The sequence below is a fragment of the Equus asinus genome, chromosome 11, assembly GCF_041296235.1.
Source record: "Equus asinus isolate D_3611 breed Donkey chromosome 11, EquAss-T2T_v2, whole genome shotgun sequence".
NCBI classification, from domain to species: Eukaryota; Metazoa; Chordata; class Mammalia; order Perissodactyla; family Equidae; genus Equus; species Equus asinus.
The window spans coordinates 73,089,555-73,108,812 of record NC_091800.1 but is presented as its reverse complement, the minus strand read 5'-3'; the positions used below and the strand labels follow the sequence as shown (position 1 = coordinate 73,108,812).

General features: G+C 36.0%; 1 protein-coding gene across 5 annotated transcripts in view; it reads right to left on the bottom strand.

The window, feature by feature from the left end:
• Positions 1–19,258, bottom strand: part of PCCA (propionyl-CoA carboxylase subunit alpha) — a 394,848-nt gene that overhangs the window by 350,077 nt on the left and 25,513 nt on the right. For all 5 annotated transcript variants that reach the window (XM_014839245.3, XM_070520102.1, XM_014839234.3 and 2 more), the window contains exon 4: positions 19,098–19,166. In XM_014839245.3, coding sequence (XP_014694731.1) covers positions 19,098–19,166 — 69 coding nt within the window. The remainder of the gene's footprint in view (positions 1–19,097; positions 19,167–19,258) is intronic.

Genomic DNA, 19,258 nt, shown 5'->3' with positions numbered 1-19,258 from the left:
ACAAAATCTTCATGACCCGGAATTAGGCAGAGTTCTTAGACATGACACTAAAAACAAAATCCATGGAAGAAAAAAAATTGATAAATTGACTTTATCAAAATTAAATACTTCTGATCAGCAATAGACACTGTAAGGGGATAAAAAGGCAAGCTACCAACTGGAAGAAAATACTTGCAAATCATGTATCCAACAAAGGACTTGTATCCAGAATATATAAAGACCTCTCTAAACTCAACAGCAGGAAAATAAAAAGCCCAATTAAAAAATGGGTGAAACTTGAACAAAGACTTCACTGAAAAGGATATAGGGATGGCAAATAAAAACATAAAAAGATGTTCAACACCTTAGCTACTGGGGAAGTACAAATTAAAACTACAATGAAATACCACTACACACTTATTAGAATGGTTAAAAACAAAAATACTAACAATACTAACTGCTGGAGGATGCCAAACCACTACAACTCTCACATATTACCGGTAGGAATGCAATATGTACAGCAACTCTGGAAAACTTTGGCAGTTTTTCACTAAGTTAAATATATACTTACTATATGACTCAGCAATCTCACTCCTAGCTATGCATCTAAGAGAAAGAAAAACTTATATTCAAACAAAAATCTATATACAAATGTTTATAGCAGCTCTATTCATAATTCTCAAAAACCTGAAACAACTCAAATGCCCTTCAATGGGTAAATGGATATACAAACTGTATATCAGTACAATGCAATACTACTCAATAATTTTAAAAAGGGATAAACTAGTGATACACACAACAATTTGGATGAATCACAAAAGCATTATGCTGAGTGAAAGCAGCTAGTCTCAAAAATGAAAGTAGGGCCATCTCTACAGAGCCCATGGACATCACAGGCATAATAACGGAATAGTAGAAACAACTCTTTGCCAACAAATTTCATAACCTAGATGAAACGGACATAGCTGCCAAAACTCACACCAGAAGAAACAGACAATATGAATAGGCCTTGTCTATTAAACAAACTTAATCAATAATTAATAACCTTCTAAAACAGAAAGCACCAGGCCCACATGAGTTGACTGGTGAGTTCTACCAAACATTTAAGAAAGAAATTATACCAACTCTCTACAACCTCTTTCAGAGGACAGAAGCAGAGAGAATACTTTCTAACTCATTCTATGAGGCCAGCATTACCCTCATACCAAAACCAGGCAAAGACAGTACAAGAAAAGAAAAGTACAGACCATTTTCTCTCATAAATACAGATGCAAAAATCTTCAACAAAATATTAGCAAACTGAATCCAAAAATGTATAAAAAAGAACAATACACCACAACCAAGTGGGATTTATTCCAGGCATGCAAGGCTGGTTCAACATTTGAAAATCAATTAATGTAATCTATCACATCAATGGGATAAAAAAAAAAAATCACATGATAATAACAATAGATGCAGAAAAACCATTTGATAAAATCCAACACACATTCATGATAAAAACTCTCAGTAAACTAGAAATACAGGAGGCTTTTTCAACTTGATAAAGACTACCTACAAAAAAACCTAGAGTTAACATCATACTTATGGTGAAAAACTCAAAACTTTCCCATTAAGATCAGGAACAAGGCAAGAATATCTCCTCTTACCACTGCTTTCAACATCATACTGACCCACACATCTATGGACAGCTAATTTTCAAAAAGGGAGCCAAAAATATACAATGGAGAAAGGAAAGTCTCTTCAATAAATGGTGATGGGAAAACTGGACAGCCACATGCAAAAGAATGAAAGTAGACCATTCCCTTACACCATACACAAAAATTAACTCAAAATGAATTAAAGAGTTGAATGTAAGATCTGAAACCGTAAAACTTCTAGAAGAAAACATAGGCAGTACACTCTTCCACACCAATCTTAGCAGCATATTTTCAAGTACCATGTCTGACCAGGCAAGGGAAACAAAAGAAAAAAATAAACAAATGAGACTACATCAGTCTAAAAAGCTTCAGCACAGCAAAGGAAACCATCAACAAAATGAAAAGACAACCTAACAATTAGGAGAAGATATTTGCAAACTATATATCTGATAAGGGGCTAATATCCAAAATATATAAAGAACTCATACATCTCTACTACAAAAAAACTAACAATCCAATTAAAAAATGGGCAAATGGGGGTCGGCCCGGTGGCGCAGTGGTTAAGTTCGCACATTCTGCTTCAGTGGCCCAGGATTCACCAGTTCAGATCCCAGGTGTGGACATGGCACCATTTGGCAAGCCATGCTGTGGTAGGCGTCCCACACATAAAGTAGAGGAAGATGGGCATGGATGTTAGCTCAGGGCCAGTCTTCCTCAGCAAAAAGAGGAGGATTGGCAGCAGATGTTAGCTCACGGCTAATCTTCCTCAAAAACAAAAACAAACCAAAAAAAGCGGCAAAGGACCTGAACAGACATTTTTCCAAAGAAGGTATACAGATGGCTAAGAGGCACACGAAAAGATGTTCAACATCACTAATTATAAGGAAACTCAAATCAAAACTAAAATGAGACATCACCTCACACACATCAGAATGGTTATAATTAATAAGACAAGAAATAAGAAGTGTTGGAGAGGATATGGAGAAAAGGGAACTTTCATACGCTGCCTATGGGAGTGCAAACTGTTGCAGCCACTATGGAAAACAGTATGGAGATTCCTCAAAAAAATTAAGAGTAGAACTATATATGATCCAACTATTCCACTGCTGGGTATTTATCCAAAAAACATGAAAACATGAACGTGTAAAGATACATGCACCCCTATGTTCACTGCAGCATTATTCACAATAGCCAATACTTAGAAGCAACCTAGGTGCCCATCAAGGGGTGAACAGATAAAGAAGATGTGCTATATATATATATATCTACAATGGCATACTGCTCAGCCATAAAAAAGATGAAATCTTGCCATTTGCAACAACATGGGTGGACCTAGAGGGTATTATGCTAAGCAAAGTAAGTCAGAGGGAGAAAGTCAAATACCGTAAGTTCTCACTCATAAATAGAAGATAAAAAACAACAACAAACATAGAGACAGAGATTGGAATGGTGGTTACCAGAGGGGAAGGGAGGAGGGAGGAGGATGAAAGGGGTAATTAGGCACCTGGGTGTGGTGATGGATTGTAATTAGTCTTTGGGTGGTGAAAATGATGTAATCTACACAGCAATCAGAATATAATGATGTACACCTGAAATTTATATAATGTTATAAACCATTGTTACTGCAACAAAAAAACAAAAACAAAACACATCATACTGGAAGTCCCAACCAATGCAATGGGACAAGACAAGGAAATAAAAGGTATACAGATTGGGAAGGAAGATATAAAACTCTCTTTGTTTACAGATGACATGATCTTCTATGTAGAAAATCCAAAAGAATCATCAAAAAAAAAAAAAACTCCTGGATCTAACAGCAAGGTTGCAAGATACAAGATTAATATATAAAAGTCAACTTGTTTTCCTATATACCAACGATGAGCAAGTGGAATGTGAAATTTAACACACATAACATTTACGTTAGCACCCAAAAGAAAGAAATACTTAGGGATAAATCTAACAAAATATATATAAGATCTATCTGAAGAAAACTATAAAACTGTGATGAATGAAATCAAAGAACTAAATAAATGGAGGGATATTCCATGTTCATGAATAAGACGACTTAATATTGTTAAGATGTCAGTCCTTCCCAACTTGATCTATAGATTCAATGCGATCAAAATCCCACCAAGTTTCTGGATATCAACAAACTTACTCTAAAGTTTATATGGAGAGGCAAAAGACCCACAACAGCCAACACGATACTGAAGAAGAACAAGAGAGTTGGAGGACTAACACTACTTGAAGTCAAGACTCACTATAAAACTGCAGTAAGCAAGACAGTGTGGTATTGGTAAAAGACTAGACAAATAGATCAACGCAACAGAATTGAGGACCCCCATAAATACAGGCAACTGATCTTTGACAAAGGAGCAAAGGCAATACAATGGAACAAAAATAGCCTTTTCAACAAATGGGACTACAAGAACTGGACATCCACATGCAAAAAAAAAATTAATCTAGACAGACTTTATACCCTTTACAAAAATTAGCTCAAAATGGACCACAGACCTAATACAAAATGTAAAACACAAAACTATAAAACTCCCAGAAGATAACAATGGAGAAAACCTAGATGACCTTAGGTATGGCAATGACTTTTCAGATACAACACCAAAGGCACAATCCACGAAAGAAAGAATTGATAAGCTGAACTTTATTAAAATTAAAAACTTCTGCTCTACAAAAGGCAGTGCCGAGATAATTAGAAGACAAGCCACAGACTAGGAGAAAACACATGCAAAAGACACATATGATAAAGGACTATTATCCGAAATATACAAGGAACTCTTAAACTCACCAATAAGAAAACAAACAACTCGATTAAAAACTGGGCCAAAGACCTTAACAGACACTTCACCAAAGAAGACATACAGATGGCAAATAAGTATATGAAAAGGTGCTCCACACCCCATGTCATCAGGGAAATGCAAATTAAAAATTAAAACACCAATGAGATACCACTACACACCTATTAGAATGGCCAAAATCCAGAACACTAACAATACCAAAAGCTGGCAAGAATGTGGAGCAACAGGAACTCACATTCATTGCTGCTGGGAATGCAAAATGGTACAGCCACTTTGGAAGATAGTTTGGCGAACTGTTACAAAACTAAACATGCTCTTACCATATAATCCAGCGATCATGCTCCCACATCCACACAGAAACCTGTACACAGATGTTTATAGCAGCTTTATTCATAATTGCCAAAAGCAAAAGAGATGTCCTTCAGTAAGTGAGTGGATAAACTGTGGTAATACAGACAATGGAATCATTATTAAGCACTAAAAAGAAAGGAGCTATCAAACCATAATAAGACATAGAAGAATCTTAAATGTATATTACTAAATGAAAGAAGCCAATCTGAAAAGGCTACATAGTATGTGATTCCAATTACACCACATTCTGGAAAAAGCAAAACTATGAAGACAGAAAAAAGACCAGTGTTTGTTAGGAGTTACGGGGTGAGAGTGCAGAGAATTTTTAGGGCAGTGAAAATATTCTCTATAATACTATAATGATGAATTAAGGTCATTACGTATTAGTCCAAACTCACAGAATGTACAACACCAAGAGTAAACCCTAACGTAAACTATGGACTTTCGGCTTTGGGTAATTATAATGTGTCGATGTAGCTCCATCGATTTTAACAAATGCACCACTCTGATGGTGGACGTTGATAGTGGGGAAGGCTATGCACGTGTGGAGCCAAGCAATATATGGGAAATCTCTGTACCTTCCTCTCAATTTTGCTGTGAACCTACAATTGGCCTAAATATATAATTTATATATAGATTTAGAAAAAATAAACTCCCAAAAGTGATAGGTGGAAACATTTCTAATCAAGAGGAAAAATTATATGAAACCCTTCACAAATAGGTTTGTGTCATTTTGAAACTGTTCTCCCCTATGTAGAGCATCCCAGCTAAGTGTCATCAGTGTAGCCTGGGGATCTATAATACTTAATTGGAATAGTTTGCTGAAGTTACTTTTGCCATATTTAATCATAAATTCCCTTTTACTAGAATATTTTAATACCCATTTGGGGAATACATTATAGACTTGGAAACTAAACTAATACATGATTAATTCACAAGAAGAGTTGGAAGACACTAAACACTTAGTTGTTTACAAAATAAGACATTTAAAAATACTATTTCTATCAGTTTTACCTGGATTTAACAGTCTCCCACGTAGAAAGACAGGTTCGTGCCCTTTGTCCCAAGTCTACAAATCGTCCATTGGACAGACCACACTCCATCCCCTTTATCTAGACAGTGCTTTGCAATAAACATATTGAATACATGCATAAATGAAGGCGGCAACAATAGATTTATATCTGATGTATTTATCTGAATTGGAGCCTCTCTTCCTTAGGATAGGCTCCAGCTCAAATGAATATATCAGATATAAATCCACTACTGCCATCTTCCTTCTTCAGCCAGCCTTATCTTCCTCAAGATGCCAAATGAACTCCCTTTGCTACTCCAACTGCAATTGCAGTTGCCATTGTGATCACTGAAGTACCAGCAGCAAGTAGCAAGAGAAGCTGTCCCAAGAAGGGTCAATGCACTGCCTATAGCTGGAGGTGGAGAGCTAGCAAATGAGTGCCTAGACAAACTGAGCAGTCCTGATTCACAGGTTAGGTTCCAATCTACTGGATTGACTCAGGGCCTTTGCACATGCTGTTTCATCTGCCTAGCTGACAGCCTAGCTAATAGCTGACTCTCAACTATCAGGTCTCAGCTTATATCTTCTTCCTCAGAGAGAATTTCCCTGACCATCCTATTAATGAAGAGTCTCCCATTACTCTCTCTCAGCAACTGGTTTGTTTCCTTCATACCACTCACCACAATTTCTAATTATTTATTTGTATGTTTTCTTATTTTACATCCATCTCTACCACTGGACTGTGTAAGTGCCATGACAGCAAAAATCATGTCGCTCCTGTTCTAATTCCAGCAACTAGCATAGCATCTAGCCCACAACAGGCACTAATAAACACCCAGCCTTCAAAGTAATGAACTTCACTTTCTTTGGGGGAGGAAGGGGACTTTTCCCTATACTTAGTGTGGGAAGAAATATGCTACAATGGAAAGAGTACAACATGGGAGTCGCACAATTTGAATCAGCTCCATTGCTTGCTTACCTAGTCAACAATCTTTGGCAACCTATCTTATATCTTGAAGCCCCAATTTCTCAACTAAAAATGACAATAATACTTCCATTACACAATTATTCTGATTCTCTAATATATTGTAGATACTCAATAAATGTTAGTTATTACTTAGAATGATCGTATTTTTCCCTCCACTAAGATGTCTTAAAAGAGTGAGGCTGTAAGAGACAAGTTAAGTCATGGCCTTTCTAAACACTGCAATATCAGGGCCGGCCCCATGGCCGAGTGGTTAAGTTCACGCACTCCGCTTCGGCGGCCTGGGGTTGCCGGGTTCGGATCCTGGTGCCCCTACTTACGGCTCATCAAGCTGTGCTGTCGCAGCATCCCACACAGAAGAACCAGAATGACTTACAACTAGGATATACAACTATGTACTGGGGCTTTGGGGAGAAAAAGAGAAAACAAAAGAGGAAGATTGGCAACAGATAATTAGCTCAGGGTCAACCTTCCTCACCAAAAAAATACTGCAATATCAAAAATACTATATTTATAAAGGTAAGCTGTATTCTCAAATCTTTTACTTAACGTATACTTTTTCAGTAAAACTGCAGAACTTCTAAACTTTCTTAAATAGATGCTTAGAGAAAAGTAAATCCGTGATTAAGTACTTTTTCATACCATCAGGTACTAATCACATTGAGACACATAATGTTTCTTTTCCAACTATGCTATTTAAATTCACCAGAAATTTTTAAATACACAAAAAGATATACTCACAATATTTCTCTGTGTTTTATTCTTAAACTAAAATTTTAGTAAGTAAAAAGATAGTTCTTATAATTAACAAAAATTAAGGGAGGTCTTGGGACATCCTTTTCCATTTTATAAAGGAAAATTTTCAAAAGTCACTTTCCATAGATTAAAAGAAGCTGGAGTGTTTTTATTAAAGTTAAATAGCAAGATATACAAACACATATATGAATAAAATAATTTATGCATGAGATACTGATATAAATCCTTTTTCCTGTCCAAATGCAATTTTTGCCTTGCTGCTAAATAAAGTCATAGTCCTTCCTGACTGGAATGACTGGTTTACCTTGAACTCCAGGGGGCTTAAACTATCAGTTTTTTAAGAAGCTTTGACGGGCTCTGACGATTTAACCTGCTGAGCTCACAGCACTCGAGGGAGGGTCTTGGTTACCAGTTTTATTTCTGATGCAGCTGGCCACTAATACTTACTCCATAGATAATGGATTTCAGTAACAACCGCCCACAGTTAACACTTTGAGTAGTACCCATAATATTGCTTTAATTAAGTTAATACATGAAGGTCACAGTTTGGTAAAAGTTTTATTAAATTTGGCAGTGCTTACAATAATAATAAAAAAAAGAAACTGTGTGTTCATCTGCACAGTACCTCTATAAATTTGCCTATAGATATAATCCAGTTTGCTCATGAATTTATGTTGCATTTCAATTTATTTTCTAAAAGGAGTTCAATGTATTAGTTCCATTTCTCCAAAATATGCACATTTCTAGCATTTCTAACTGATAGTTCCATGACAGATGGCTCTAACCATGCTGGGCACAGAATGGGTCTACCTGGCACAAAGAGACCACCCACTAGAGCAAAGGAGATTTTTACCACAACCATACCCACCCCCTGATTTTGGAGCATTGTGATGGTGGAAAAGATTAATGCTATGATTTGTCTGTAGCTTCATGAGTTAAATACTAATATCTTTCTGAAATATTGGACTTATTTTCTAATGTTGAAAAATAAAGATACAAAAATTTGCTTTTGAACCCAAAATCTTCATGCAGTAGAAAATAAGTCCAAGAGTATTTACAACAAATACATGAAAGGGCAAAGCAAACAAATTTTTAAATGAATCTGAAATTCAAGGTTCTCTCTAAAGGGTTAAAAAAAATGAGATACTGTACCTTCATACACAAGCCACAGTCAGCAAGGTCGACATTTTTCTATTTTTATATGTATTAGATAATTTGAAGTTATTTTATTGAAAAACAAAGAATGGCAGCTGAATTTACACATAGTGAATTCAGCAATAACTGTATTTTTTAAATACACAACCTGACAGGCACTACGGTAGATAATAATGAATCAGCATGGGAGCCATTTAATATACTTCTTGATTAACTCATTGCCTGTCCAGTTCGCACACAGACATGCTTACATGTCATAATCGTCATAATTCCCATCATCCCCACTGCTAACACTCAAGCTCCTTGATTAGTGCACAACTCCCAGACGAGCCATTGTTAATGCTAAATAATTCTCTTCAGCCTCCTGCTACTATTCTGCAGGATCTCCAATTAAATATAATGTCCCTGATGAGCCATATTAATGTGAACAAATTCCTACCAGGAATCCTATCCTATACCATTTTATCCAAAAATGTAAAGAAAGTAATTTAGTCAAGCCAAAGATAATCAAAAGTTTAAACTGACATAGTGTAATGTTTCTGCAAAATACGTTTTTCCAAGGACTATAAAAGCAAAAAAGAAAAGAAGAAAAAGAAACATTTAACCATCTTAAATGCTTTCTTCTCCTGATTAGTTAATTCACTGAAAAGTCCAGTGTTTTAAACACAAGGGTAGATGTATTCTATTTTTAATCCAAAAAGGTTACTCAAAGCTAAATTTTATCAGAAAAGTAAGCAACAGCTAGTTTTGAAGTAAGTATGCCATTTAAAAACCCTTTAATTACCTATCATAACTCCAAGATCCAAAATCACATTAATGAAATCAATTCCTTCCTTCCCATTAAATGCAGTATTACAGCAACTGTATCAGAGGCTTTGTCATTGAACTTTATGTTGCAGATAAGGAAACGATGTTAGATAATGACAACTATAGTAATTCTTGCAAGAATGAATCAAGAATTCTATAGATTTTCTACTGCAATCTAAATGACTGGAAAGGTTTCTGACAGAATCAAGACCAACTGGGAAACAGGGACCATGATGGCCATCATCTTAAAATATTCTACTACAAAGGCAATTTAAGAAAACATTATTTAAATAACCATCTCAATTACACACACACACAAACAATAAAGGGTCACCTTATTTTTCAGCTATCACCCAAAGAAAGTTTTACAAACTTGACTCTAGTCATTTACGTTACTTGAGGTTCAGTGATTCCATTAGTTGCAAATAAGTCCATTAACAGAATTTGTGAAAGAAATTTTTTTTAATTAAGAACTTTAACTCCTCTCCAAATAGACAAAGGTTGAAAAATATCCTGAAAAGTAAATGCATGTGGTTTTTACCTTTAAGCTGCTTTCATCTCTATGTACAGCTAAGATAAAACTGAAGATACTCTAACAAAGATATAAATAGATAAATACATATAAATATGAAAAGATATAAAATAAAAAGATGCCCTAATGACCCCATAAAATTTTGATAAGTTTTTCCCTAAGGTCTTTTATACCTTAGCCTACATTAATGTATTCCATCTCCATTTACCTGATCATTACCCTCCAGTTTGTTCAGCTGGAACCAACATACGCTAATTACAGACATCACGAAGTCCTATTTGTCCTCGGTACCTCCCCAGACAGCAGGGAAATATTATCAAGGGTAGGCACGCTAAGTGATGATTCCCCTCACCTTACTGTCAATCATCCTAGAGTGCTCACAGGAAACCCCACTCAATCTCATTACTGAATCCCAAGACTAAGACTACAATACTCACCAGGAATCATACTTCAAACAGCAGGCTGCCTGGCCAACATGTGAGTCACAATGACTAGTTCCCTGGTTTTAATGCGATTAAATATCAGGTATTTCTCATTTAAATCCAAGGTTATTGTACACACACAAAGCAACAAAATATTGATAAGTTCAATTTAGGTGTCTAGATGGGAAATATAAGCAAAGGTTGAAGTTCAGTAACAGTTAATCCCATTTTTAAAAAAATCAAAACCCTAACTTAAGAGATTTGATACAAATATAACGACATTTTGCTATTTCTTATGGAAAGACATATTAGTCTTTTTACTTGAAAACATAGATAAAATTATCATAAAAACAAAGCTATCTAATGTGGATTTTGATGTGCATTTTGAGAAGTACAACAATCTCTAATTCTCGAACTGCTTGCTCCCACTAACCAATGAAATGGGACACACCTTCCCAATTAGAAAGCTCTAGCCACGAAAACCATCAAACATTTCTCATTCCTTATATTTCTTAATCTCTCTGGGACTACCTAAAACCACAGCAGATTAGAGGCATACAACCCTAGAATCCACCTCTCCTGGCTTCTAACTCAATGTAATATTAGAAAGGTTCTCTTCAACAAATTAAGAAATTCTCCCACATCAGTCTTCTGCTTAACATCTAACGAATTTATTCCATAGATACGTCTCTTCTTGCTCCAAAATTCTATGGAGTGATCCTAATAATTTCTGCTCTGTAAATTATTAAAAGATACTTTAATATTGTAGCCACCCCTGATGTAGGAAGGGTTAATAATCACTGGAAAAGCCTTGCCAACAAACTGTGACCCGGAGGTGAGAAGGCTGGTTAGCCAATGACGGGTAAGACCTCCAGGTGGAGGCAACCTAAGCCAGGCACTGGTCACCCAAGGGCACAGATGGAGACACGATATCGGGAGCAGGAGGGGCCGTTGCCTAGGAGGCCTTGCATGCTCTGAGATAAAATATACGAGCAAAACAATAACATGATGATATCTAAACAGAGGCCAAGGGAGGGCTCCCTGAGAAATCACTAAGAATTCTTGGCATTCGCTAATTACATTGTCCAGAACACCTGTGTATGTTTAACAGATGCAAGCTATGTATATACTGAAACGCTGGTTATAATAAACTCAGAGTGGCCATCAGCCCTCTCCACATCTATCCTGATGTGTACGCTGGATTGCAACACTGACATATGGTGACCCCGATGTGATCCAAGATCTGTGGCATTATTGGTGAGTAATGATATGGGGGAATTCAACCACCTTTCGGCGGTCCACCGTGAGAATGATGGGCCAACAATTGGCGACCCAGCAGAAATTATACTTTAAGACACTTCAGCAGCTGCTGAAGGCGATTTCAGTTTCGGTTTCTCTCGCCGAGTTACAGAGGTTATTGCTGGCAATATCTACACATTACCCCTGGTTCCCAGGGGACGGCACCTTGGACATTAAGTTGTAGAAAAGCCTGGTAAGGCACTAAAGTCTCGCTTTGAGCATGGCCTTTTAAAGGATGTACATATCTTAACGACTTGGGGAACAGTACGTACTGCGCTGTTCCCCTTGTCGGATCTATCGGATGAGGAAAAATCGGCCTCTTCACCCGAGCGCCCCTCAGGCAAAGCTGAGGAGGCGCCACCCTTGCCTCCTCCGCCTTGCTCGCCACCAAGAGACTCTTTTAAAAAGGCCGTTAGTAGTGGAAGCAACCTAAGTGTCCAGCAACAGACGAATGGATAAAGAAGATGTGGTACATATACACAATGGAAAACTACTCAGCTGCAAAACAGAACAAAATCATTCCATTTGCAATAACATGGATGGACCTTGAGAAAATTATGTTAAGTGAAATAAGCCAGCGAGAGAAAGATGATCTGTGTATGACTCCACTCATATGAGGAATTTAAAATTATGGACTAAGAACAGTTTAGTGGATACCAGGGGAAAGGTGGGGTGGGGGGTGGGCACAAAGGGTGAAGTGGTGCACCTACAACATGACTGACAAACATTAATGTACAACTGAAATTTCACAAGATTGTAACCTATCAATAACTCAATAAAAAAAATAATGTATACTGAAATTACACAATGTTATAAACCAATATGACTTCAATAAAATAAAAAATAGAAAATAAATAAAAAACTACTCCCAGAGAAAAGCACTGATCCTGATGGATTCACTGGCAAATTCTAACAAACATGTAAGGAATAATTAACACCAATCCTTCACAAATTTTCCAAAACAACAGAAGATGAGGGAATACTTCCCCACTTATAATATGAGGCCAGAATCATTCTGTAACCAAAAACAAAGGCATCACAGGAAAAGAAAACTACAGACCACTATCTCTTATAAATATCGATGAAAAATTCTCAACAAAACACTAGCAAATTGAATCCTGCAACATATACAAAGGACCATACACCATGACCAAGTGTGACTTATCTCAGGAATGCAAGGCTGGTTTAACACCCAAAATTAATTAATGTAATACACCATATATCAACAGAATAAAGGACAAAAACCACACTATCGTGTCGGTGGACACAGAAAAAGCATTTGAAAAAATCCAACACCCATTCATGATAAAGACACTGAATAAACTAAGAATAGCAAGGCACTTCTTCAACCTGATAATGGGAATTTACGGAAATCCCAGATCCTAAATCAAACCTAACTGTGAAAAACCGGACGCTTTTCCCCTAAGATGAGGAACAAAAGAGGATGTCTGCTTTCACCACTTCTATTCATCATTCTGGAAGTTAAAGCCAGGGAAATCAGGCAAGAACATGAAATAAAAAGCAACCCAAGGAAAAAGAAAGGAGTAAAACTATCTCTATATGCCCGTAAAATGATCTTCTGGAGAGAATCCTAAGGAATCTATTTCAAAAAACTATTAGAACTAATACACAAGTTCAGCAAGGTTGCAGAACACAAAATCACTATACAAAAATCAACAGCATTTCTATACATTTCCAGTGAATAATAAAAAACAAAATAAAGAAAATAATTACAATTCTAATAGCATCAAAAAGAGTAATAAAATACTTAAGAATAAATATAACAAAGCAAGTGCAAAACTTATACTCTGAAAACTAACAAAACATTGTTAAAAGAAATTAAAGTGACCTAAATAAATGGAACAGCATCAAATGGAATATCCATGTTCATGGACAGGAGGAATTTAAAATGTCAAGAAAATAATACTTCTCAAATTAATCTGCAGATATAACTCAATCCCTATCAAAATCCCAGCATGATACAATCTTCCACTAGGACTATCTTCCCTTCATAAACAATTCTCTATGAATTTTTCCAAAGAATATTAAGGACTTGGAGAATGACATACAAAAGACAATTCATGACTTGATGAGATGCTTAACTCTCACTTTGCTTTCTCCAGCCCTAACCATTTCCCATTGGAGTCCTTTACACTGCTTGTTCACTGTGGCCTCATCCCCTGGATACACTCGCACTAATCTCATCAGTATATATGAACTATTTTCCTAGGAAAAGTCTAACTTTGAGACTGCTCTAGGTCAGTTTTTACTTCTCAAAGAAAGCAAGGAAACTTCCTCAACAGAGAATAGGATGTCATATTATGTTAAGAAAATCCAAAAATAAGCCAACTAGATACCCTGCAAACCCTCCCTAGAAGCACCTAAAATCCTAGATTAAATATAACAAACATCCCTTAAATGAACAGCTTGGCTTACAAGAAATTAAAACTAATCCCCAGGGATCAAAAACAAAGAGGAAGCTGAAAGTCAGACAGTCTCCACTGCAGTCAATACCCCAGCTAATCTTGGAGAGTGGAAGCGGGCATCTCAATAATCTAGAGAACTGAGTTTTAACTCTCAGCCGAGAAAGGAACCACGTGTGAGTTGGAGATTGGAAGGAAAACTCCCTACCTTAGGCCAGGGTGCTCAAAGATTACATCCTCAATGAAAAGGGGGGAAAAAATATCAACCTGTTAAGTAGGGAGAAGACAAATATTTATCATTATTTGCTGTGGTTCAAAGTAAAGGAAAAAGTCTCCTTGGGAAATTAGAAACCTTCAACAGAAGGACGGGTAATGTGTGTATGCGTATGTAGTTTATTCTGTGTTTTCCACTATCCTCAATTTAGCAATCTTCATGCCAAGAAATTAATACAAAAATTAGTTCCAGATTAGCAATACCCTAGAGGGCCTGGTAGAAACAACTACAGCACCCACCCAACAGGGCCACATCTGCAACCCACATCATGCTGGAATTCAACAACAAAGATACCAAATATGAGGTCCCAAGCTGAAATCTACACACAGGAGGAAACAACTCATTGTGAGGAAGAGTCAGAAATAAAAAGAGCCACCTAGGAACTTGAAATAATATAACTGTATGATAGAACCTTTAAAAGAAGTAGGCTAAAAATGAATAAGACATGAAAGAGGAACTCAAATACATAAGAAAAAAGACAAAACAAAAAACAGGCAGATTCAAAAAAGGAGCAGTAAGCTGGTTCTGTGGTGCAAAGGATAGCACATTGGACTTCTCGCCAATCCTGTGTGGTTATTCAAAAAGGAGCAGTAGACCAACAGATTTCTCAACAGACAGCAAAGATAACAAATGCAACCAACGTAATCATTACATCAGGCAATTTTCATCAGTGGATTTTGCAGTGGATGCAAAAATATTAGATGAGAAGTTGTTGGGGAAAACATATTCACACAGATTCAAAGATTCATCTCCAAAAACCAATTTTAAAAAAAGAGGGAAAAATACACCATTATAATAGAGAAACCTAGTAAAAGCTACCTCAACCAAGTGATCAAACTTAGCGTAATCAGAAGAAACAAGCAACATTATGAATCTCTTGATATGACACAATAACATCACTTATGAAGTATTCTTGTTAAAAAAATATTTAACCTGAATCTATTCATGAGGAAACAATCAGACAAATCTAGAATATCTATAAGCCAACTGGCCTGACATCAAAACACAAGATCATGAAAATCAAAAAAAATGGAGGAAAGGTAGGAGGACTATTTTAGATTAAGAGGCACAATAACCAAACGTAATTCATGAACTTTGAACTGTGGACCAAAGAAAAATATTATAAAAAACATTTGGAGACAGCTGGGGAAATGAGAACACGGTTTGCATATTAGATTATGTTACAGAATAACTGGCAATTTTCTTATGTTTGATAAGGTATTATATATACGTAAGAAAATGACCTTATTCCTGGAAAATGAATCCTGAAGTATTTAGGGATGAAATACCACAATGTCTGTAACTTATTTTCAAATTCTTCAGCAAAAAAAAAAAAAAGAAGAAACACACACAAAGTATATAACTTTACAGACACATATATATGGATAGAGATATAAGCAAACATGTCAAAATGTTAACAGTTGGTGAGTCCAGCTGAAGGGTAATAGGTATTCACTGTAGTACCCTTGCAATTTTTCATTATGTTTGAACACTTAAGAATACAAATGAATGGCCAATAACATGAAAAGATTCTCAACATCAATATTCCTCAAGGAATCTAAATTAAAACCTCAATGAGATAATACATAATGGCCACTAGAATAGCAAAAATCAAAAGGACTGATAATACCAAGTGTGGGCCAGGATGTGGAGCAACCTGAACTCTCCTACATTATTGGTGGGAATATAAGATGGCACAACCACAATGGAGAACTGTTTGGCAGTTTCTTATAAAGTTAAACATGAATTTATTTATGCCAGGGGTTAGCAAAACAACACCCATCCACCAGCCAAATCCAATCTAAGGACTGTTTTTGTACAGCCATCAAGCTAAGAATAGTTTTACATTTTTAAAGCATTGTGAAGGAAAAAAAGAAGGAGAAAATGCAAAGGAGACCATAAGTGGCCTGAAAAGTCTAAAATATATTTACTATCCAGACAGAAATATATTTACTATCTAAACAGAAAAAGGTTGCTTGCCCCTCATCTACCCTATGACCCAGTAACTCCACTCCTAGGTATTTACCCAAGAGAAATAAAAGCATATGTTCACAAAAAAACTTGTAAAAGAGTGGCTATAGAAGCCTTGTTTACAGTAGTAAAAAAATAGTGGGAGTGTCTGTAATTTGACAAGCTCATCCTAAAACTTACACAGAAGAGCAAAGAGAAAAGAATAGTGAGGACAATTTTGAACATGATGGGGGGAAAGGGACCAACGGAAGAAAACTGCATAGTCATCCTCACAAGCTAACTTTTTTCCATCAAATATTGTTTGCAAGTTAGTTGGCTTTCCTCCTTTGTGCGACTTATCACTTCATAGTTGCAGTTAACTTAGTAACTATTAGTCTTTTTCCCTTGCTTAACTATTTTTAACATAAAATTAATAGCATTCACAATCAACTCTTGCAGTATTTTCCTACTACAATATTTACATTTAAATTTATGAATATATAAAGCATGTAAGAGTTTTGACTCCAAGTTACATTTACAATGCTCACCTCCTGAAAATAAACATTCAAACATTCACAATACATCTGAATAGCATGCCTAGTTCACATTACTAATATTGTAAAGCTGATGAGATATTACGGTAACCTTTGTGATCACGTGTTAAGGAAGCAAAATATGCTGTTAGAGGAATTCAACTTTTTGGCTTTCTTAAGACTGAAGCAGAAACCAAATGGCAGATTTGGCCCTATTGCTGAGGCTTAAAGTAAACTTTGAGCATTCCAACCATCCTTATTATCCTGCTTTTATTTACAGTATCTTTCTAGAAACTGACAAAGTAGGTCATACTAAGAGGAAGTTTTGACTGAGCAAGCATTGCTTCTGTTGTGGGGCCTGGCAAAAATTATGTATTATAATCTCTGGTATCCTCACTTCTATTTTCAGCCAAAAGTGGCTATAAGTCTTTAAAATATAAAACTACCACCTCTGCTTTAGGAAGGACATGAATGAGAAAGATTTAAAACTTAGACCAACTTTTTTGAAACTAATTTTTTCCAAGTCTGGAATGTGACTGTCTACCTCTAGATCAGAATACAAAGCTAGAAATCTAAGAATGGGAAAAGTCAGTAATGCTATTTGGGGCAACAACTTACAGAAATAGATTATTCTATAATACCAAGGCAGAAATATAAATATATAGGAAAAAATCAAAATATAAATTATTTTGGACTATCCATGCCAACAATCACCTCCATGATCACACAGCATAGAGAGGTAACTATATTTTGATGTGAAAAAAAAATAAGTGAAAGGTTACTGGTAGACTTGAAATAAAAACAATGATTGTCCATAATTCACACATTTTTCTCTCTCAATTTATCCATGAATGAAAATGCCTCCTGAGCTAATACTCTGAAAAGAAACACAAGATGAGAAAAGTGAATTTTAAATCTATGACTAGCTTGACAGTGACACAAACTTTTTTCTCGGAGTTTGCTGTTGATAAATACCTTAACTTTACCAATCAAGAAAAAGATTAAAGTAACAGTTTTCTCATTATTTCATGAATATCTTGTGAGGAATATAAACTACTATTTAAACTATCATAGTTAAAAGGAATTAGGGGCCAGCCCAGTGGCCTAGTGGTTAAGTTTAGCGTGTTCCACTTCAGTGGCCCAGGTTTGGTTCCTGGGCACAGACCTACACCACTCATCAGCAGCCAGGCTGTGGCAGTGACCCGCATACAAAACAGAGGAAGACTGGCACAGATGTTAGCTCAGGGTGAATCTTCAAGCAAAAAGAGGAAGTACTTATATTTCATTCCACAAAGTTCCAATAATTCACATTCTTTTCCCACAGGATTTTTCTACTCATTCATAGTTCATTACTGCTAAAAAAATGTCTGCTGTGCTAAAAATCCCCAATAAAACTATATAGCATTTACTGCTTTATGCTATATTTTCTTCTGTTCATGTCCAATTAGCATTAGCCTATCTTTCATTTATCAAACTTTTAGGCTAACATAGTGGAAGCATTTAGGAAGGAGGCAGGCCTGGTGGCCTAGTGGTTAAGTTCACACGCTCCACTTCAGCAGCCCAGGGTTCACAGGTTCGGATCCTGGGTGTGGAGGACCTACACACTGCTCGTCAAGCCATGCTGTGGCGGCCTCCTACACACAAAATAGAGGAAGACTGGAACAGATATTAGCTCAGCGACAATCTTCCTCAAGCAAAAAGAGGAAGATTGGCAACAGATGTTAACTCAGGGCCAATCTTCCTCACCAAAAAAAAAAAAAATTTAAGAAGGTTAAACAATTACAGTAATTATAGTATAGCATTAGTGAGACTGGACTTATGCTGTGAGGAAGGTGCTCTCATAAAGCAAGCACTGTATAAACATTTCATTAATCTTTGAATCTTTCTTACGCTTCACTTAAATCTACTTAAAGTGGTGACCAGCAATCAGTCTAGCAATTTTTTATTCTATTCTAGGTTTTTAAAGCCTTGAAAAAAATAGTTAAGATATACATTGAAGACTCTATGATGCTATCATTTTGCTTAATACAAGAGTGAGCAACTAAATAGATATTTTTTTAAATTGTGTATACCCTTTTCAGGCCAAGAAAAAAGAATCTATATCTTTCACTTTTTTTCTACTTGACCCAAAATAAGGTCGTGATTCAAATAAAGCAAAAAGATACTTACAGAACTAGCATCAACATCACTGTGGATGGCAACCGTCTTAATGCCCATCTTCTTGCAAGTTTTAATTACCTATTTTAAAATATAGTAATATTATCTATTAATAGTGATTCATATTTAAAGGGACGCAATAATAAAATTCACAGAGTAAAAAGGAAAATAAG